The 21,125-nt window shown below is 55.6% G+C and overlaps 1 protein-coding gene across 1 annotated transcript in view; it reads left to right on the top strand.

Moving 5' to 3' along the window:
* KDM3B (lysine demethylase 3B) overlaps positions 1-21,125 on the top strand; it is a 49,542-nt gene that overhangs the window by 12,179 nt on the left and 16,238 nt on the right. The window contains exons 2-10 of the mRNA XM_038770968.1: positions 2,892-3,059; positions 4,791-4,904; positions 5,268-5,373; positions 6,139-6,263; positions 7,037-7,114; positions 9,685-10,254; positions 16,766-17,918; positions 18,362-18,563; positions 19,801-20,015. Of these exons, the coding sequence (XP_038626896.1) occupies positions 2,892-3,059; positions 4,791-4,904; positions 5,268-5,373; positions 6,139-6,263; positions 7,037-7,114; positions 9,685-10,254; positions 16,766-17,918; positions 18,362-18,563; positions 19,801-20,015 (2,731 nt within the window). The remainder of the gene's footprint in view (positions 1-2,891; positions 3,060-4,790; positions 4,905-5,267; positions 5,374-6,138; positions 6,264-7,036; positions 7,115-9,684; positions 10,255-16,765; positions 17,919-18,361; positions 18,564-19,800; positions 20,016-21,125) is intronic.

Genomic DNA, 21,125 nt, shown 5'->3' with positions numbered 1-21,125 from the left:
TCCAAAGCCCGGGCTCTTTCCACTGAGCCCCGCTGCTTCTCTCCCGCCGTGGGGTCAGCTCCCCCGTGCGCGCCCCACGCGCACGTCTGTCCGAGGGAGAAGCGGCAGAACTGACCCAACCAGTTTCCGGAGGGATCGACCCGTCTTTCCAAAACCGGGACGCGAAGGGCGAAAACACACAGCTTTTCCTTCCGCCCCCCCCATCCCTGGCGACTCAGAGCCCGAGCCTGGGAGTCGGAAGGGTCTGGGTTCTAATCCCGGCCCCGCCGGGTGACCCTGGGCGGTCGCTTCGCTTCTCTGGGCCTCCACGCCCTCATCTGTAAAATGGGGGTTGAGACTGTGAGCCCCACGCGGGACAGGGACTGTGTCCAATCTGATTGGACACATTATGTTGCCAATTTGCACTTCCCAAGCGCTTAGTACAGTGCTCTGCACATAGTAAGCGCTCAATAAATACGGTTGATGATGATTGATGATGATTATCTTTCATTCATTCATTCGTGTTTATTGAGCGCTTACTGTGTGCAGAGCACTGTACTAAGCGCTTGGGAAGTACAAGTTGGCAACATGTCTTGCGTCTACCCCAGCGCTTAGGACTGCAGGGGCTGGGGAGAGCAAAGAAGCAAGTCAGGGCGACTCAGAATAATAATAATGACATTTATTAAGCGCTTACTATGTGCAAAGCACTGTTCTAAGCACTGAGATAGATACAGGGTCATCAGGTTATCCCACGTGGGGCTCACAGTCTCAACCCCCATTTTAATAATAATAATAATAATGATGGCATTTTTAAGCGCTTACTATGTGCAAAGCACTGTTCTAAGCGCTGAGGTAGATACAGGGTCATCAGGTTATCCCACGTGGGGCTCACAGTCTCAACCCCCATTTTAATAATAATAATAATGGCATTTTTTAAGCGCTTACTATGTGCAAAGCACTGTTCTAAGCACCGAGGTAGATACAAGGTCATCAGCTTATCCCACGTGGGGCTCACAGTCTCAACCCCCATTTTACAGGTGGGGTAACTGAGGCCCAGAGAAGTAAAGTGACTTGCCCAAAATCACACGGCCGACAAGGGGCGGAGCCGGGATTTGAACCCATGACCTCTGACTCCAAAGCCCGGGCTCTTTCCACTGAGGCACGGAAGGGAGTGGGAGATGAGGAAAAGGGGGGTTCGGAGGAGATGGGCCCGCATGGCTCAGTGGAAGGAGCCTGGGCTTTGGAGCCAGAGGTCATGGGTTCAAATCCTGACTCCGCCACTTGTCAGCTGGGTGACTTTGGGCAAGTCACTTCACTTCCCTGGGCCTCTGGAAAATGGGGATGAAGACTGTGAGCCCCACAACCTGATCACCTTGTCACCTCCCCAGCGCTTAGAACAGTGCTCTGCACATACTAAACACCTAATAAATGCCATTATTATTATTATTATTATTATTCGATTAAGATTCTGAAGTGAGGGAGAGTGATGGGCTGTGGGATTTGAGGAGGGCGGGGGGCGTCCCAGGCCAGAGGCGGCAGGTCGAAGGCAGGACAGGCGAGAATGAGGCCCAGTGAGAAGGTTAGACTCCCCCCTTTTAGACTGTGAGCCCACTGTTGGGGAGAGACTGTCTCTAGATGTTGCCAACTTGGACTTCCCAAGCGCTTAGTACAGTGCTTTGCACACAGTAAGCGCTCAGTAAATACGATTGATTGATTGAGTGATTGTTAGTGGCCCCCCAGGAGCGGAGGGTGCGGACTGGGTTGGAGAAGGAGAAAACCAGGTGAGGTAGGAGGGGAAAGCTTTAAAGCCAAGGGTGAGGAGTTCTTGTTTGATACAGAGGTGGATGGGCAACCCCTGGAGTTTATTGAGAAGGGGAATGATGTGCCCTGAACGTTTTTGCAGAAAAACGATCCGGGCAGCAGAGTGAAGTGTGGACTGTATATATGTATGTATGTTTGTACATATTTATTACTCTATTTATTTTACCTGTACATATCTATTCTGTTTATTTTATTTTGTTAGTATGTTTGGTTTTGTTCTCTGTCTCCCCCTTTTAGACTGTGAGCCCACTGTTGGGTAGGGACCGTCTCTATATGTTGCCAATTTGCACTTCCCAAGCGCTGAGTACAGTGCTCTGCACATAGTAAGCGCTCAATAAATACGATTGATGATGATGATGACTGGGGTGGGGAGAGGCAGGAGGCTGGGAGATCAGCGAGGAGGCTGATACAGTAATCTAGGCGGGAGAGGATGAGTGATTCCCCTAGAGTTTTTGGAGAAGGGGGATGACGTGCCCCGAACGTTTTTGTAGAAAAATGATCCAGAGTAGAGCGGAATATGGACTGGAGTGGGGAGAGGCAGGAGGCCGGGAGATCAGCGAGGAGGCTGATGCAGTAATCCAGGCGGGAGAGGATGAGTGATTGCATTAATCAATGCTATCGGATTGGATGATCCGGGTGATCGGATTGTCCCACGTGGGGCACACAGTCTTAGTCCCCATTTGACAGATGAGGGAACTGAGGCCCAGAGGAGTGAAGTGACTTGCCCAAAGTCACCCAGCTGACATATCTATTCTATTTATTTTATTTTGTTAGTGTGTTTGGTTTTGTTCTCTGTCTCCCCCTTTTAGACTGTGAGCCCACTGTTGGGTAGGGACTGTCTCTATATGTTGCCAATTTGTACTTCCCAAGCGCTTAGTACGGTGCTCTGCACACAGTAAGTGCTCAATCAATATGATTGATGATGAAGATTAACTATTACCATTCATTCATTCAGTCGTACCATTATTATTACTAGGAGACGAAGAAGGTGTCTGTGTGTGTGTGTGTGTGTTTTGAGGGGGGGTGGCAGGGGAGAGGACCGGGTGGGGCGTCGCCGCCTGAAGCCCCTTCGGGTCGGGTGTCTCGCACAGATCTTCGTGGAGTTCGACGGTTGCAACTGGAAGCAGCACTCCTGGGTGAAGGTCCACGCCGAAGAGGTGATCGTTCTGCTGCTGGAGGGCTCCCTTGTCTGGGTCCCCCGGAAAGACCCCTTCCTGCTGCAGGGGACGAGGGTCTCCATCCCGCAGTGGCCCGCCCTGGTGAGTAGCGGGGGGCCGGCCCCTCCAGCTTCCATCCCCTCCTCCCCCTCTCCATCCCCCCCGCCTTACCTCCTTCCCTTCCCCACAGCACCTCTATACATGTATAATAATAATGATGGCATTTATTAAGCACTTACTATGTGCAAAGCACTGTTCAAAGCGCCGGGGAGGTGACAGGGTAATCAGGAGGTCCCATGGGGGGGGGCTCCCAGTCTTCATCCCCATTTTCCAGATGAGGTCACTGAGGCCCAGAGAAGTGAAGTGACTTGCCCGAAGTCACCCAGCTGACAATTGGTGGAGTCGGGATTCGAACCCATGACCTCTGACTCCAAAGCCCGGGCTCTTTCCACTGAGCCACGCTGCCTCTCTAACACATATATATGTTTGTTTGGATTCCTTACTCGTACATATTTATTCTACTCATTTTATTTTGTTAATATGTTTGGTTTTGTTCTCCGTCTCCCCCTTCTAGACTGTGAGCCCGCTGTTGGGTAGGGACCATCTCTAGATGTTGTCAACTTGGACTTCGCAAGCGTTTAGTCCAGTGCTCTGCACCCACAGCACCTGTATATATGTTTGTACGGATTTATTACTCTATCTACTTGTACTTATCTATTCTATTTATTTTATTTTGTTAGTATGTTTTTTGTTGTCTGTCTCCCCCTTCTAGACTGTGAGCCCGCTGTTGGGTAGGGACCGTCTCTAGATGTTGCCAACTTGGACTTCCCAAGCGCTTAGTCCAGCGCTCTGCACCCACAGCACCTGTATATATGTATATATGTTTGTACGGATTTATTACTCTATTTACTTGTACATACTTATTCTACTCATTTTATTTTGCTAATATGTTTTGTTTTGTTCTCCGTCTCCCCCTTCTAGACTGTGAGCCCACTGTTGGGTAGGGACCGTCTCTAGATGTTGCCAACTTGGACTTCCCAAGCGCTTAGTCCAGCGCTCTGCACCCACAGCACCTGTATATATGTATATATGTTTGTACGGATTTATTACTCTATTTACTTGTACATATTCTACTCATTTTATTTTGTTAATATGTTTTGTTTTGTTCTCTGTCTGCCCCTTCTAGACTGTGAGCCCGCTGTTGGGTAGGGACCGTCTCTAGATGTTGCCAACTTGGACTTCCCAAGCGCTTAGTCCAGTGCTCTGCACACAGTAATCGCTCAATAAATACGATTGAATTGAATTGATTGAATGAGTCCCACCTGGCGAGGCTAGAGCAGAAACCGGCTCCGCCACCTGCCTCACCCCCTTGTTTTTTGTTTGGTAGGGGGTTTGTTGAGCGCTTACTCTGTGCCAAGCACTGCGTTAGGTACAGTATATCTACAGTACGGCGTATATAGAGAAGCAGCGCAGCTCGGTGGAAAGAGCCCGGGCTTTGGAGTCAGAGGTCAGGGGTTCAAATCCCGGCTCTGCCGCTCAATAATAATAATGATGGTATTTGTCCTTCTAGACTGTGAGCCCACTGTTGGGTAGGGACCGTCTCTATATTTGCCAACTTGTACTTCCCAAGCGCTTAGTACAGTGCTCTGCACACAGTAAGCGCTCAATAAATACGATTGATTGATTGATTGATTGACGGGGACTCTGTCCAACCCGATTAACTGGTCCGGCACGTAGTAAGCACAGAACAAAGACCGTTTTAAAAGAACAAACAACAAGCTTAATAAATACCGCAAGGACCGTTATCCTTTTTCCGGCCCCTCTCCTCCTCAGACCTTCACCCCTTTGGTGGATAAGCTGGGTCTGGGTTCGGTGGTTCCGGTGGAATTCCTTCTCGATCGAGAGCTCAGGTTCCTGTCGGATGCCAGTGGGCTGCGTCTGTTCCAGGTACGGCTGGTTCTGCGGAAATGGATCCCTTGCGGCGGGGTCGGGGGGCGAGGGGTGGGAGGGGTGTCTGGGGTGGGGGTGTGTTTGTATATATTTTAGAAAGAGAGAAGCAACATGGCCTAGTGGGAGTCAGAAGGACCCGGGTTCTAATTCCGGCTCCGCCACCTGTCCCCTGTGTCACCTTGGGCAAGTCGCTTCTCTTGTCTGGGCCTCACCTGTGAAATGGGGAGGAAGCCTGTGAGCCCCAGGCGGGACGGGCACTGGCTCCCACCTGACTTGCTCGTATCCAGCCCAGCGCTTAGTACGGCGCCTGGCACGTAATAGGCGCCTAACAAATACCACAGTTGTGATTGTGATCGTTAGATGGGGACGGAGAGCCAGAACCAGATTCTGCTGGAGCAGGCGGCGCTCAGAGAGACGGTCAACGCGCTCATCAGCGACCAGAAGCTGCAGGAGATCTTCAGTAGAGGTGAGACCCTCTCCTCAGGCCCCCGCGGCCTGGCGCAGCGTCCCCCGGGAGGGCCCGCCCAGAAAGTAGTCCCATCTCCCCGACCCGAGCAGAAGGCTCCGCACGCCCTCCCGCGCTGCTTCCGTTCGGCCCGGGCCTCCCACGTTCCGTAGCTCAGCCCGGGGACGGTCCCGGGAGGAAGGATGGGGTCTTCCCTTACTGCCCTCCCTGCCCCGGTGTCCCCTGATGCCTCCCTTCCCTCACCCCCAGACCTCCAGCCCCTCCTTGGACGGAGACGTGGGGCCGGAGAACGACCCAAAACGTCAGAGACGCCCATTCCATCTCCGCCTCCCTCCTGTCGGGAGGATGGGGTCCGGGGCTTGGAGTCCAAGAGCCCGGGATCCTCCCCCCGGCCCGCCGAGGGGCCTGGGGACAGTCACTTCCCCTCTCCGGGCCTCCGTCCTCTCACCTGGAAAACGGGGATGAGAGAGCCTAGCTTAGAACCCGCCGAGGGCACAACGCTGCCGTGCCAGTTTTGCCGCCCAGGGCGGAACCCGCGGAAGACACCTTTGTGGACAGGAAGCCCTCCCTGGCCCTCCAGATAGTCAGGACTGCGGCCACCAGAGCATTTGAGGAATCCCAAAGTCTCTTGGGGCCGGAAGAACGCCTTGCCCGTCCCTCCTTGCCACCCGCCTCCCCTCCAGGAGCCCGGAGGTTTGGCCCCTGGCCGCGGTTTCCGCGGCCCGGGTGACCGTCGGTGTCCTCCGTTGACCGTCTTTCCTCTAGGTCCGTACAGCGTTCAAGGCCAGAGGGTGAAGGTCTACCAGCCGGAGGGCGAAGAGAGCTGGCTGGGCGGCGTGGTCAGCCACCAGGACCCCATCACCCGGCTCATGGACGTGTCCGTGTCCGAGGTGAGGGCCCGCCCAGGATGCCCGCTCCCCTGGGAGGAGGATGCCCATCAATCTAGAGAAGCCTGGAGTAGTAGGTGAAGGCGAAGCAGCGTGCTTAGTGGGTAGAGCCCGGGCCTGGGAATCGGAAGGACCTGGCTCCTCATCCCGGCCCCGCCACCTGTCTGCCGGGTGACCTGGGGCGAGTCACTTCACTTCTCTGGGCCTCAGTTCCCTCATCTAGAAAATGCGGGTTAAGAGTGTGAGCCCCAGGTGGGACAGAGACTGGGTCCATCCTGATTAGTCAGAGGTCATGGGTTCAAATCCCGGCTCCGCCAGTTGTCAGCTGCGTGACTTTGGGCAAGTCACTTCACTTCTCTGGGCCTCAGGGACCTCATCTGGAAAATGGGAATGAAGGCTGTGAGCCCCCCCACCGTGGGACAACCTGATCACCTGGTAACCTCCCCAGCGCTTAGAACAGTGCTTTGCACATAGCAAGCGCTTAATAAATGCCATTATTATTATTATTATAGCACTGTGGGGGGGCTAGAGGCAGCACAAACAGATGAACACCAGGCCCCGGGCCCCCACAGGGCCGCCGGTCTAATTGGGGAGGGTCTCAACGGCTTCCCTTAACGACTTCCATTTTGTCTTTCCACTTAAAGCCCCCTGGGGAAATACGATAGGTCGGCGTGTTCCCTCTCGAGCGAGAAAGTTGATCGAATATGTTCTCTCTCTCTTTCTCTCATCCTCTCGTTCCCTACCATCCCGCCGCTGTCCAACCCCCAAAACCGCAGACTGGCGAGATCAAGTCGGTGGATCCCAGGCTGATACACGTGATGCTGATGGACAACTCCTCCGCCCCTCAGAACGAGGTACCGTATCGGCGGTAGTAATAATAATGCCATTTATCGAGTGCTTCCCATGAGCCAGGCACGGTGGTCGACGCGAGATGATCCCATCTCGCTGTGTACAGTGCTCTCTGCACACAGTAAGCGCTCAATAAATACGATCGAAATCCCATCAGACCGAGTCCCCATCAATCAATCAATCAATCAATCAATCGTATTTATTGAGCGCTTACTATGTGCAGAGCACTGTACTAAGCGCTTGGGAAGTACAAATTGGCATCACATAGAGACAGTCCCTACCCAACAGTGGGCTCACAGTCTAAAAGGGGGAGACAGAGAACAGAACCAAACATACCAACAAAATAAAATAAGTAGGATAGAAATGTACAAGTAAAATAAATAAATAAATATCTTCTCCCATCCCGCTTGGGAGAAGGGGCGGCAGCCGAGGGATCCCACCCGCATTTTATAGATGGGGAAACTGAGGCCCAGAGAGGCAAAGTGACCTGGCCAGGGTCCCGCAACGGAGCGGCGGCCAAGCCCGGCCTCGAATCTGGCTCTCCCCTGCGAGCCCCACGCGGCTCTAGACAGGAAGCTTGTTGTGGGCAGGGAATGTGTCTGTTCTCTTGTACTCTCCCAAGCGCTTAGTACAGTGCTCTGCACACAGTAAGCGCTCAGTCGATCCAGTGGACTGAATGACTCCGCAGCGTGGGTCCTTCAGCCCTCTCGGGCCCGCAGAAAATGCCCAGCTCGGATCTTGGTGCCTTAACAGCAGCAGAGCGCTCCTTCCGATCCCGTCAGGGCCGTCTTCCCTGCTGGGGCATGAAGCCCCCCGTCCTTCCCCGTACCCCTGGGGCTCTCGGCTGCCAGGCGGAAAACCTTGCCTCGAAGGCAAGCTGCCGGGCAGGACGGGGAAGACGTGGCGCCCTGAAGCTCAGGACGCCTTTCCCCAGACAATCAGTGGTATTTATTGAGCACTTACTACGTGCAGAGCATGATATTAAGCGTTAAGGAGAGTACTACAGAAGTGGTCACGTTCCCTGCCCATACTGAGCAGAAAGAGTAATAATAATAATTGCGGTATTTAAGCACTTAATAATAATAATAATGGCATTTATTAAGCGCTTACTATGTGCAAAGCACTGTTCTAAGCACTGAGGGGTTACCAGGTGATCAGGTTGTCCCACGGGGGGCTCACAGTTTCAATCCCCATTTTCCAGATGAGGTAACTGAGGCACAGAGAAGTTAAGTGACTTGCCCAAAGTCACACGGCTGACAGTTGGCAGAGCCGGGATTTGAACCCATGACCTCTGACTCCAAAGCCCAGGCTCTTCCCACCGAGCCAAGCTGCTTCTCTAATTACGTGCTTCACTTATGACGTGCCAGGCGTCAGTCTAAGCGCCAGGGTAGGGTCGAGATAATCGGGTTGGGCTCACAGGAGGGCTCACAGTCTTCATCCCCATTTCTCAGATAAGGGAACTGAGGCCCCGAGAAGTGGCGCGACCGGCCCTGAGGCCCCGAGGAGTGACGTGACTGGCCCAGGGTCACCCAGGAGACGAGGGGCAGGGGTGGGATCAGAACCCAGGTCTTTCCGACTCCGGGCCCCGGGCTCTTTCCGCTAGGCCACACTGCTTCTCGGGGTGGCCCAGGAGCCGAACTGGAAAGGGAGGAGATGTGGGTGTCTCAGACCGGCCTTTTCCAGTCACCGGGGGCCGTTGCCTCAGAGCGACACGAGCCAGCCCAAAAATGGCTTCCGTACGGACAAGAGGTCTGTACCCCCGCCGTACCCCGTGGGCTCTCGGCTGCCAGGCAGAAAACCTCGGAGGCGAGCTGCCGGGCCTCCTTTTTTTTCCCCCCTTTCATTTCTTCGTCTCCTTCTTTTATTCCCATTTAAATCAGCCTTGGAAAACCAGCCCCTCCACCCGGGTCTGCCTCTCTGTGGAATCAGCGGAGAGAGCCCGGGAAGGGGGGGGGCGGTTGATTCCGCCGATCGTATTTATTGAGCGCTTTCTGTATGCAGAGCATTGGGCTAAGCGCTTGGGAGAGTACAATACAGCGGTAAACAGACATATTCCGTGCCGACAAGGAGCTCTTTGAGGTCAGGGAATCATCATCATCATCATCAATCGTATTTACTGAGCGCTTACTGTGTGCAGAGCACTGTACTAAGCGCTTGGGAAGTACAGATTGGCAACATATAGAGGCAGTCCCTACCCAACAGTGGGCTCACAGTCTAAAAAATGTGGGAATGTGGTTTGTGCTTCTGATGACTGCACCCATTGGGCGCTCAGTAAATAAGCAGGGTGGCCTAGTGGATAGAGCACGGACCTGGGAAGAAAGAGATGGGTTCTAATCCCGGCCCCGCCCCGAGTCTCCTGGGTGACTGTGGACAAGTCACTCCCCTCCTCTGGGCCTCAGGGACCTCATCTGTAAAATGGGGATGAAGACTGTGAGCTCCATGTGAGGCAGGGGACGATGTGCTTGTCTCCACCCCACCGCTTAGAGCGGCGCCTGGCACGTCGTAAGCGCTTAACAAATACCACGTTCAGAGGAGGCGCTTACGACGTCCTGACCTCTCCGAATTTGTCCGTCAGGGGAGCGCCCTGAAAGCGGCCAAGCACTCCAAGGGGAAGAAGAAGAGAGAGAGCGTGGAGGTCAAGGACAGCCGGCGGAGGAAGGGCGGCCCGGAGGCCCCCTGCGACCCGGCCACCAAGAGGCTGAAGGGCGAGAGGGGCGAGGCGGACAGCAACGGGGGCGACGGGGGCGAGGTCAGCAGGGGGGCCTGGAAGGGGCCCGCCGCCGGAGGGGACCCCGACCACAGGACCAAGCCGCCGCCGCCGCCTCCCTTCGTCCCCCCGCTCAACCGGAACATCCGCTTCGCCACCTACACCAAAGAGAACGGCCGGACCCTGGTGGTCCAGGACGAGCCCCTGGGCGGGGACGAGGCCGGGCCCTACCCCCCGTACCCTCCGGCCGCCGCGCAGGCCCCCCCGGGCTCGGACGCCGGGGGCCCGGGCGGCAAAGAGGCGGGCAAGGCCCCGGAGCCGGTTGGTCCCGGGGCGGCCGCCCCCGCCCCGACCACGGTGAGGATCTCGGATTCGGGCCTGGCGACGGTCGGCGGACAGGAGAAGCAGAAGGCGGCACGGACGCAGGCGCCGGGGGAGGTGAGTGGCACCGACCGCGGGATCGCTCCATCTCCTGCCCCGGGCGGAGCACTGGACCGAGCGCCGGCGGGGGGAATGCCGCAGAGCTGGAAGCCACGATCCCTAACGTCGGGGAGCCGATGGCCTGCTCTGTACTGAGCGGTTGGGAGAGGACGTTAGATTTAATAGACAAGATCCCTGCCCTCAAGGAGCTTACAGAGTACATTGTGCGGAGCGTTGGACCGAGTTAAAGGGAGAGCAAGGGAGAGTCAGTCATTTATTGAGCGCTTACTGTCTGCACAGCACTGCACTAAGCGCTTGGGAAGTACAATTCAGCAACAAATAACGAAGTGCATTGTTAATGATGCAGAAGCAGCGTGGCTCAGTGGAAAGAGCCCGAGCTTTGGAGTCAGAGGTCATGGGTTCAAATCCCGGCTCTGCCAATTGTCAGCTGTGTGGCTTTGGGCAAATCATTTCACTTCTCTGGGCCTCAGTTCCCTCGTCTGTAAAATGGGGATGAAGACTGTGAGCCCCCGGTGGGACAACCTGATTACCTTGTAACTTCCCCAGCATTTAGAACAGTGCTTTGCACATAGTAAGCGCTTAATAAATGCCATTATTATTATCAATTTGCACTTCCCAAGCGCTTAGTACAGTGCTCTGCACATAGTAAGCGCTCAATAAATACGATTGATTGATTGATTGATTAATGATGGGCATTTAGCCTTGTTCTGACGACTTGACACCTGTCCACGTGTTCTGTTTTGTTGTCCGTCTCCCCCTTCTAGACTGTGAGCCCGTTGTTGGGTAGGGACCGTCTCTATGTGTTGCCGACTTGGACTTCCCAAGCGCTTAGCACGCAGTAAGCGCTCAATAAATGCGATTGAATGGATGAATGAAGTGGAGACAGTCCCTGCCCACAACGGGCTCACAGTCTAGAAGGGGGGAGATAGACATCAAAACAAGTAAACAGGCATCAGTAGCATCATTATAAATAAATAGGATTGTAGATATATACACATCATTAATAAATAAATAGAACTATAAGTCTAAATACGTACAGCTGTACCCAAGTGCTGTAGGGCGGGGAGGGGCGTAGAGTAAAGGGAGCGAGCGGGCGGTGGAGAGGGGGAGGGTATTTATCGAGCACTTACTTTCATTCATTCATTCAATCAATCGTATTTATTGAGCGCTTACTGTGTGCAGAGCACTGTACTAAGCGCTTGGGAAGTCCAAGTCGGCAACATATAGAGACGGTCCCTACCCAACAACCGGCTCACAGTCTAGAAGGGGGAGACAGAGAACAAAACATATTAACAAAATAAAATAAATAGAATAAATTCATTCATTCAGTCATATTTGTTGAGCGCTTACTGTGTGCAGAGCACTGGACTAAGCGCTTGGGAAGTCCAAGTCGGCAACATATAGAGACGGTCCCTACCCAACAACGGGCTCACAGTCTAGAAGGGGGAGACAGACAACAAAACAAAACATGGAGACAGGTGTCAGAATCGTCAGAACACATAGAATTATAGCTATGTGCACATCATTAACAAGTAGGATAGTAAATATGTACAGGGAAAATAGAGTAATAAATCTATACAAATATATGAGCACTGGACTAAGCGCTTGGGAGAGGACACAGGCCCATTCCCTGCCCACAACGAGCCGACGGTCCGGTGGGGGAGACGGACATTCCTACTAATTCAGTCAGTGGTATTTATCGAGCCCTCACCGTGTGCAGAGCAGTGAACCAAAGGCCTGGAAGAGAACGACAGAGTTGGAAGACATTATCCCTGCCCTCAAGGAGCTCAACGCTAATTTTGTCCGCGACATCAAATAATAATGGCATTTATTAAGCGCTTACTATGTGCAAAGCACCGTTCTAAGCCCTCGGGAGGTTACAAAGTGATCAGGTTGTCCCACGTGGGGCTCACAGTCTTCATCCCCATTTTCCAGACGAGGGAACTGAGGCCCAGAGAAGTGAAGTGACTTGCCCAAAGTCACCCAGCTGACAATTGGCGGAGCCGGGATTTGAACCCATGACCCCTGACTCCAAAGCCCGGGCTCTTTCCATTGAGCCACGCTGCTTCTCTAAGCCTTCGGGGAGGATGATGTTGGCGGTGACCGTGCCAGGGCCTTGACGCGTCCCGACTTGTGTGGGCAGGGGTCACGCCTCCCAACTCTGTAGCAGCGTACTTTCCCGAGCGTTTAGTTCAGTGCTCTCCACGCGGTAAGCATTCAGCGAAAGCCATCGGTGGATCGATTGATTGATAGATCTGTCGAGGCAGGTTGGTCCCTTTGAATAACTTCCCGGCACTTGGTTAATCGAAAAACCGATGATTCAGGCTCATTTGACGAGATGCAAAAAAGCTTCCGGTGGGGAGTGTTTTTGTGGCGGTTGTCTTTTTTAAAATTAATTCAATTATCCATTTGGTTCAAGGAACAGTTGCAGTCTTCCCAAAGCCTATCAAAGGCCAGGGTCACGTCCGGGAAAGTTGGTGCTATAATTAAGAGTCTGTGAGGGCCTCTATTGCTGCACTTTTTTTAAAGAAATGGTACTTGTTAGGTGTTTACTATGTGCCAGGCGCTGTACTAAGCGCTGGGGTAGATAGGAGGTAATCAGGTTGGACTCAGTCCCTGTCCCACGGGGGACTCCCAGCCTTCTTAATTTTTTGAGACTGCTCTTTCCATCCACCGAGATTTTCCGGGGTCTCCAGAGCCACAAGATTCCCCCATCCCGTTTTTTCCGTCTTCCCAATCCTCTGCCCCAAAGGTCTGAGCGTTGAGCTGGAGGTGTGGGGCTGTTTAGTAATAATAATAATAATAACAATAATAATAATAATAATGGCATTTATTAAGTGCTTACTATGCGCATAGCACTGTTCTAAGCGCTGGGGAGGTTTGGCGACCTCTAGTGGTTGCTGATTGAAGTGATGCCTTCTGTCGTTCATAGTTATAATTATGGCATTTATTAATAATAATAATAATAGTTATTATTATTATGGCATTTGTTAAGTGCTTACTACGTGCCGAACACTATACAGGGTATTCAGGTTGTCCCACTTGGGGTTCCCAGTTTCAATCCCCATTTTCCAGATGAAGTAACTGAGGCACAGAGAAGTTAAGTGTCTTGCCTAAGATCACACGGCAGACAAGTGACAGGGCCGGGATTAGAACCCACATCCTCTGACTCCAAAGCCCGTGCTCTTTCCACTAGGCCATGCTGCCTCTCTAAGGTAATCAGGTTGTCCCCCATGGGGCTCACAGTCTTAATCCCCATTTTACAGAAGAGGGAACTGAGGCCCAGAGAAGTGAAGTTGCCAACTTGTACTTCCCAAGCGGTTAGTACAGTGCTCTGCATACGATTGAATGAACGAATGACTCAAGTGACTTGCCCTAAGTCACACAGCCCCCGGGGTAGATTCAAGACGCTCCCACGTGGAGCTCCCAGGCTGAAGAGGCTTCCCCGGCCTTACAGAGGAGGAAACTGAGTCATGTATCTCTCCCCCTCTAGAATGCAAGTTCGTTGTGGGCAGGGAATGTGTCTGCTAACTCTGGGGCACTGTGTGTGTGTATATATGTGTGTATATATATATATATATATATATACGATATATCTCGTATCAATAAATACGATTGATGATATATATATATACGCACACATAAGTATATATACACGATACTGTATGTACATACATAATATATACATAATACATATTGTATCTATATATAAGGGCATTTATTAAGCGCTTACTATGTGCAGAGCACTGTTCTAAGTGCTGAGGAGGTTACAGGGTGATCAGGTTGTCCCACGGGGGGCTCACAGTCTTCATCCCCATTTGACAGATGAGGTCACTGAGGCCCAGAGAAGTGAAGTGACTTGCCCAAAGTCACACAGCTGACAATTGGCAGAGCCGGGATACGAACCCATGACCTCTGACTCCAAAGCCCAGGCTCTCTCCACTGAACCACGCAGTACTCTCCCAAGTGCTTAGTACAGTGCTCTGCACACGTTAAGCGCTCAGGAAGTACCATCGAGTGAGACCCAGAGAGGTTCAGTGACCTGCCTGCGGTCACCCAGCAGGCCGGCGACGGAGCCGGGATTAGAACCAGGGTCTCGACCTCCGGCCCCATGCCCTCTCCAGGAGACTCATTCCAGAAAAGGGGAATCCTGAACTTTCCTTTCCATCTCCCTCCTCTTCCCAGAGACCTTCCCTCCAACCCCCGACCCCGTCTCCCTCAGTTGGAGCGGCCGCGTAGCTCACGTAACGTGCTGCACAATGTGTCGCCTCAGCGGGCACCCAAGCAGGGAGAAAAGGCAAAGCTCCGAGGAAAAATAAAAAAGGAGGGCGGGCGGGGAGCAGGTCAACCCCCTGCCGGCCCACCCCGGGAGCCCCGGCCCCCAGCCCCGCGTGCGTTTCTCCTTGCCGGTGGTGTCCGTGTGGGAGGGCCGGAGAAGAGAGAGGAACGACAAGAGCCCGGGCTTTGGAGTCAAAGGTCGTGGGTTCGAATCCCGGCTCCGCCAATTGTCAGCTGTGTGACTTCGGGCGAGTCACTTCACTTCTCTGGGCCTCAGTTCCCTCATCTGTAAAATGGGGATTGATTGTGAGCCCCACGTGGGGCAACTTGATCACCTTGTATCCCCCCCCAGCGCTTAGAACAGTGCTCTGCACATAGTAAGCGCTGAACAAATGACATCGTTATTATTATTATTAAAACTAAGGGGGACGTTAACCGGCCAGCGCCTGCAGGCCGACCCCAGTCGGTTGCCAGGTCCGTCCGTCCCCCGGAGACCCTCGTTTCCGCGCACCTGGACGCAGCCCTGGGGAAAATCCGGCGGGGAGACCGCCGAGCCGGCTGCCCAAACTGCCCAAACTGCGTCTTCCTGTTTGTCTCGAATATGTTCCTTTCAAAGGCCCCTTTTCAAACCATCCAGCCAGAGCGCCGACCATCTTTCCAACCCCCACGGGGGCTGCCTTCTGGAAAAGAAACGTGCCCACGGGTTGCCTCTTTTGTTTCCCCGCCTCCCTGCTTTTGAAGCGGAGCCAAGACCTCTTTGGTCCCACCCTCGTCTTCCTCCACGGGTCGGGGGCTGCTGGTCTCTGATCTCCGGGTGGCATTTGCTGGGCACCGGCTGACAACCCAGAGGCCAGAACCAACAAGCTGGCTCCTTTAACGCCGCTCTGGTTCGTTCGGGGTGGTTTTGCTTGGGGGCTTTTTATTTGGAAAGGGGAAGAAGAGGGATTTTTTCGGTATTTGTGAAACGTGTGTCGAGATCTGGGCTTGTGTCCTCGGATTTTTAGAAAAACTCAGAAAAACAAGAGTGCTCAGGTTTTAGCGTAAGGTTTTGCAGATGGCACTGGATGTTGGGCTATACAGTCAGGTCCGTCACAGGGTACAGCAGAGAGTGGCAGGCGCTCTCCCGAGCTGGAAACCAGACCCAGGCCCTACCCTCAGCGAGCTTCCCTTGGGGTGTGGGATCAGGAATTCCGGGGTGCCCAAGGAAAGACAACGTATTTGATCGGCATTTGAATTCCCGGGAGACACAGCGCGGTAGAACGGCGGGGCCGCCGGCCGCGACCCAGCGGTAAACGATAACTTCCCTCCCGGATCAAAATAGCCTCCGCGGTCGTTCGGCGAGGAGGAAATTGCAGGTTCCCCCGGCGCGGCTCAGGAGGAAAACGGACAGCCTGCCCAGAGTGGTGAGGGAGACTGAGTTTTAGCGGTGGCGGGGACAGCGATCGTATTTTTTACGCCCCTACCGTGTGTGCAAAGCACGGGGCGATTAGGCCTCAGGGTCAGAATTAGGGTGGTGGGCGCACAGACATACACACACACACAGGAACACGAAGACGACATAAAAACTAAGACACGCTGCTTCTCATTGAGGTAATTGAGGCACGGGAAGTGAGTTGTCCAAGGTCACAATGCAGGTGAGTGGCAGAGGTGGGATTAGAACCCGGGCCCTGGTTCTAGCCACTAGTCAGTTGCATTTTTTGAGCACTTCCTGTGTGCAGAGCCTTTGACACCCGTCTCCTTGTTTTGTTCTGTTGTCTGTCCCCCTTCTAGACTGTGAGCCCGTTGTTGGGTAGGGACCGTCTCCATCTGTTGCCAACTTGGACTTCCCAAGCTCCGCACACAGTAAGCGCTCAATAAATGCGATTGAATGAATGAATAAAAAGACAAGGACAAGGACATCAGAGGACCGTGGCACGGGGAATAGTGTTTCAGGCGCCGCGCGGCTCAGAGTCTGACAGAGTCCCCGGCCACAGGAGCGGGGAAGTGTCGGGCAGAAACAGTCAGGTCGTGGGGACCGGCTCCCTCCAGGCTTCCTAGAGGTCGCGAAGGCTTCTCCCCGCCCGAGTCTCTTTCCGCTTCCCGGGCTGGAGCGAGGGCTGCCGGGAAAGTCCCAGCGGTCGGCAGAGGAGGAGGTGCCCGGGAGCGAAGGAATGGGCGTCCCCCACACCGGCCGGCCACTTCCCCTCGCCCCCCTCTCCTCCGCCGCTCACGTTTCTTTCCCTCGTTGCAGAATCCCCGGAACTCCCTCCCGGCGCCCTCCGGGTTGGGAGCGACGCTGGCGAGCCCGTCCCCACCCCTGGCCTTCAGCGGCGGGAGGAGCCAGTCGAACGGGGTCCCGGCGGTCGAGGGCAAGGCGGCGGGGGCGTTCGCCTTCGGCGGCGGCCCCCCGGAGGCCCCCAAGGACGCCCCCCTGTCCAAGAACCTGTTCTTTCAGTGCATGTCCCAGGCGCTGCCCTCCAGTAACTACTTCACCACCATCTCCGAGAGCCTGGCCGAGGAGCCCCCGGCCCGCGCCGCCTTCAAGCAGGGCCCGGGGGCCGCGGACCCCAAGGCCGGGCCCGCCCCGGACCGGAAGGCGCCAGCCGAGGCCATGCCCACCCTGACGCCGGCCTTCCCCCGGAGCCTCCTGGCCCCCCGGCCCCCGGAGGGCCACGAGAACCTGTTCCTCCAGCCGCCGAAACTGTCCCGCGAGGAGCCCTCCAACCCGTTCCTGGCCTTCGCCGACAAGGCCGACCCCGGCCCCTTCGGGGGCTTCGCCCCTCCGGCCGCCGGGGGCCCCAAGGCGGCCCCGGGCTGGCCCGACCCCCCGGCCGCGGACCCGGCCGCCCTGGCCAAGAAGAAGACCCTGTTCATCGCCACCGACCCCTCCAGGCCGGGCCCCGGGGCCCCGGGCCCGGGCGGGGTCCCCGGCCTGTCCGCCGTGGGCAACGGGCGGTCGGCCTCGCCCCCGGGCGGCCTGACGCAGCCCATCGAGATGCCCACCCTGGCGTCCAGCCCGACGGAGGAGAAGCCGGCGGTCGGGCCCGGCCAGCAGGACAACCCGCTGCTGAAGACCTTCGCCGGCGCGTTCGGCCGGCCGGCGGGAGGCTTCGGGGCGGAGGGCCGGGCGGCCCCCTTCGAGGCGGTCAAGCGGTTCTCCCTGGACGAGCGCAGCCTGACGTCCAAGCCGGATTCGGACTCGAGCACCAACAGCGACCTGTCGGACATGAGCGACTCGGAGGAGCAGCTGCAGCAGCAGGCCAAGGCCGGCCTCAAGGGCGTCCCGGACCACCTCATGGGCAAGCTGGGCGCCCACGGGGACCGCCGGGCCGCCGACCTCCTGCTGGGCAAGGGGAAGGGGAAGACCGCGCCCAAGGGCCGCCCGCGCACGGCCCCCCTCAAAGGTGACCTCCTCCCCCTCCGTAAAGCAAAGAACCGTCTCTATCCGTTGCCGACTTGTACTTCCCAAGCGCTTAGCGCGGTGCCCTGCCCGCAGTAAGCGCTCGATAAGTACGATCGAATGAATCACAATAATTACGGTAACCTCTTAAGCGCTCACTACGTGCCAAGCACTGTTCTAAGCCCCGAGGAAGATACAAGGTCATCGGGCCCCACCTGGGGCTCACGGTCTTCGTCCCCGTTTTCCAGAACCCGAGGCCCCGAGACGCAAAGTGACTCGCCCTCGGTCACCCAGCAGAGGAGGGGCGGGGCCGGGCTCCGAACCCGGGTCCTTCCGTCTCCCGGGCCCGATCCACCGGGGCCACGCTGCGCGGGCGACGCGCCGGGCCCCCCGGCCGCGGCCAGGGGCCGTCTCTGACCGCTCTCTCCTCTCCCTCCCGCCGCACAGTGGGGCAGTCGGTGCTGAAGGACATGAGCAAGGTGCGGAAGCTGAAGCAGTCGGGCGAGCCCTTCCTCCAGGACGGGTCCTGCATCAACGTGGCCCCTCACCTGCACAAATGCCGCGAGTGTCGCCTGGAACGCTACCGCAAGTTCAAGGAGCAGGAGCAGGACGACTCCACCGTGGCCTGTCGCTTCTTCCACTTCCGCAGGTGCCGGGCGGACCCTCCCTCCACTCCCCTCCCGCCTCCCCTCCGTTCCCCCCGCCCACCCCTCACCGCCACGGCCGCCACTTAATAGTAACGATGGTATTTGTTAAGCGCTTACTATGTGCAAAGCACCGTTCTAAGCGCCGGGGAGGTTACAAGGTGATCAGGTTGTCCCATGTGGGGCTCACAGTCTTAATTCCCATTTTACAGATGAGGTCACTGAGGCACAGAGAAGTGAAGTGACTTGCCCAAAGTCATACAGTGCTAATTGGTGGAGCCGGGATTTGAACCCGTGACCTCCGACTCCAAAGCCCCTGCTCTTTCCACTGAGCCACGCTGCCTCTCTCTTATAGAAATAATAGAGATGGTATTTGTTAAGCGCTCACTATGTGCCAGGCGCTGTTCTGAGCGCCGGGGTGGATACAAGCAAATCGGGTTGGTCCATTCGTTCATTCAGTTGTAGTTATTGAGTGCTTGCTGTGTGCAGAGCACTGTACTAAGCGCTTGGGAGAGTACAGTACCACAGAAAACAGACACATTCCGTGCCCGCGACGAGCTTACGGTCTGGGCTGGGGACGGACAGACATCGATATAAATAAATAAATTGCAAGTATATATGTCCCATTTGAGGCTCACAGTCTCAATCCCCATTTTACAGATGAGGGAACTGAGGCACAGAGAAGAGAAGTGACTTGCCCAGGGTTACACAGCAGATAAGTGGCAGAGCCAGGATTAGAACCAATGATCTGACTCTCAGGCCCAGGCTTTATCTTTTTTTTTTATGACATTTATTAAGCGCTTAGTATGTGCCAAGCACCGTTCTAAGCACTGGGGAGGTTACAAGGTGATCAGGTTGTCCCATGGGGGGCTCACAGGCTTAACCCGCATTTTGCAGATGAGGGAACTGAGGCCCAGAGAAGTGAAGTGACTTTCCCAAAGTCACACAGCTGCTAATTGGCGGGGCCGGAATTTGAACCCATGACCTCTGACTCCAAAGCCCGGGCTCTTTTCCACCGAGCCACGCTGCTTCTCTCACAGCTCCATCTCCTCCATGGAGTATCAACTGCTCCATGCTGCTTCTCCTGTGGCAGAGCCGGGATTAGAACCCAGGTCTCTCGACGCGGGGCCGCATCCTCCCGGTTCCCGCCCAGTTCCCCTTCGGGATCCGCCTCTCCGGCCACCCGCCCGTCCCGCGGCCCGGGCTGACTTACGGGGGCTTCCCGCCCCCATCCCGTTCCAGGCTCATCTTCACCCGGAAGGGCATCCTCCGCGTGGAAGGGTTCCTGAGCCCCCAGCAGAGCGACCCTGACGCCATGAACCTGTGGATTCCGTCTTCCTCCCTGGCCGAGGGCATCGACCTGGAGACCTCCAAGTATATCCTGGCCAACGTCGGGGACCAGTTCTGCCAGCTGGTGATGTCGGAGAAGGAGGCCATGATGATGGTGGAGCCCCATCGTAAGGCGCTGTTCGTCCCCCCATCCCCCCCAGCGCCCCCCAAACCCGTTCAGAGCCGCCTCTCCCGCCGGGAAGCTCACGGGATTCCGTGGAGGCTAAAGCAGCCGGGGAGCCGTGACCCCCACCGCGTCTTTGCCGCGGGAAATTTCCCGTGACGGTAACGACGTCGGGCGTATCTTAAACGCTTACCGTGTGCCAAGCACTGCGCTAAGCCCGGAGGTGGGTACGATCAGAGCAGACGGCCCCTGGCCTGCAAGATGGGGCTCCCCGTCCCCATTTTCCGGGGAGGAAGCCGAGGCCCGGCGCTCCAAAGAATCGGCCGTTCGCTCACGGAGCGGGGGGCGGCTACGACCCCTTTCCCCAACCCAGAAAACACCCGGGAAATCCAGGCCACGCGGAGAGGGAGTCCCCCAATCTTTTAAGCTGCTCGGCGCTCCGACGAGTGCGGCCCTTCATCCGTTTCCTGGCGGCGGTCCTTACCGAGCGCTTCTCGTGTGCGGAGCACTGTACTAAGCGCCTGGGACGATCCCTGCCCGCGAGGAGCTTCCCGTCGAGTTTCTCAGCAGCGGGCCCCCGAGAGCAGGCGGCTGCCGAGTTTCATGAGAAATCCGGACCCCATAAATACAGCCAACACTTTCACTGGGTCAGGACCATCAACCACTAAGCTGCTGAGGGAGACAGGCGTGAAAATAGCTTATAGGTTGGGGAAATAGGAAGGAGAGTAGAAGGATATTTATATAAGGCCCGTGGGGCTGGGGTGAGTATCCCATTCGTTGCGCTAGCGCTAATGAGCGCCTCACCGCATATTGGGTGTAGCAGTAAGCGTAATATCGGTTGCAATACGAGTAGTTGAAGGAGAAATATTAATCGTAATAGTTACTAAGCTGCTAACTCGGTTTGTGACTTAGTAGTTGGATAGGATTCGTAGCAGTACAAAAAATTGCAGATATAACAGTAGCGGGAGTAGTAATTGGGGTATTTAAGCGCTTACTATGTGCCAAGGACTGGGGTAGGTAGAGGATGGTCAGATTGGGCCAAGCCCCGACCCCTCATGGGGCTCACAGTCCGACAGGAAGGGAGAGCTGGTGTCTCGTCCCCATTTTTACAGAC

The sequence above is a fragment of the Tachyglossus aculeatus genome, chromosome X2 (assembly GCF_015852505.1).
Source record: "Tachyglossus aculeatus isolate mTacAcu1 chromosome X2, mTacAcu1.pri, whole genome shotgun sequence".
NCBI classification, from domain to species: Eukaryota; Metazoa; Chordata; class Mammalia; order Monotremata; family Tachyglossidae; genus Tachyglossus; species Tachyglossus aculeatus.
The sequence above is the reverse complement of the archived record's forward strand: the minus strand, read 5'-3'. Positions and strand labels throughout refer to the sequence as shown.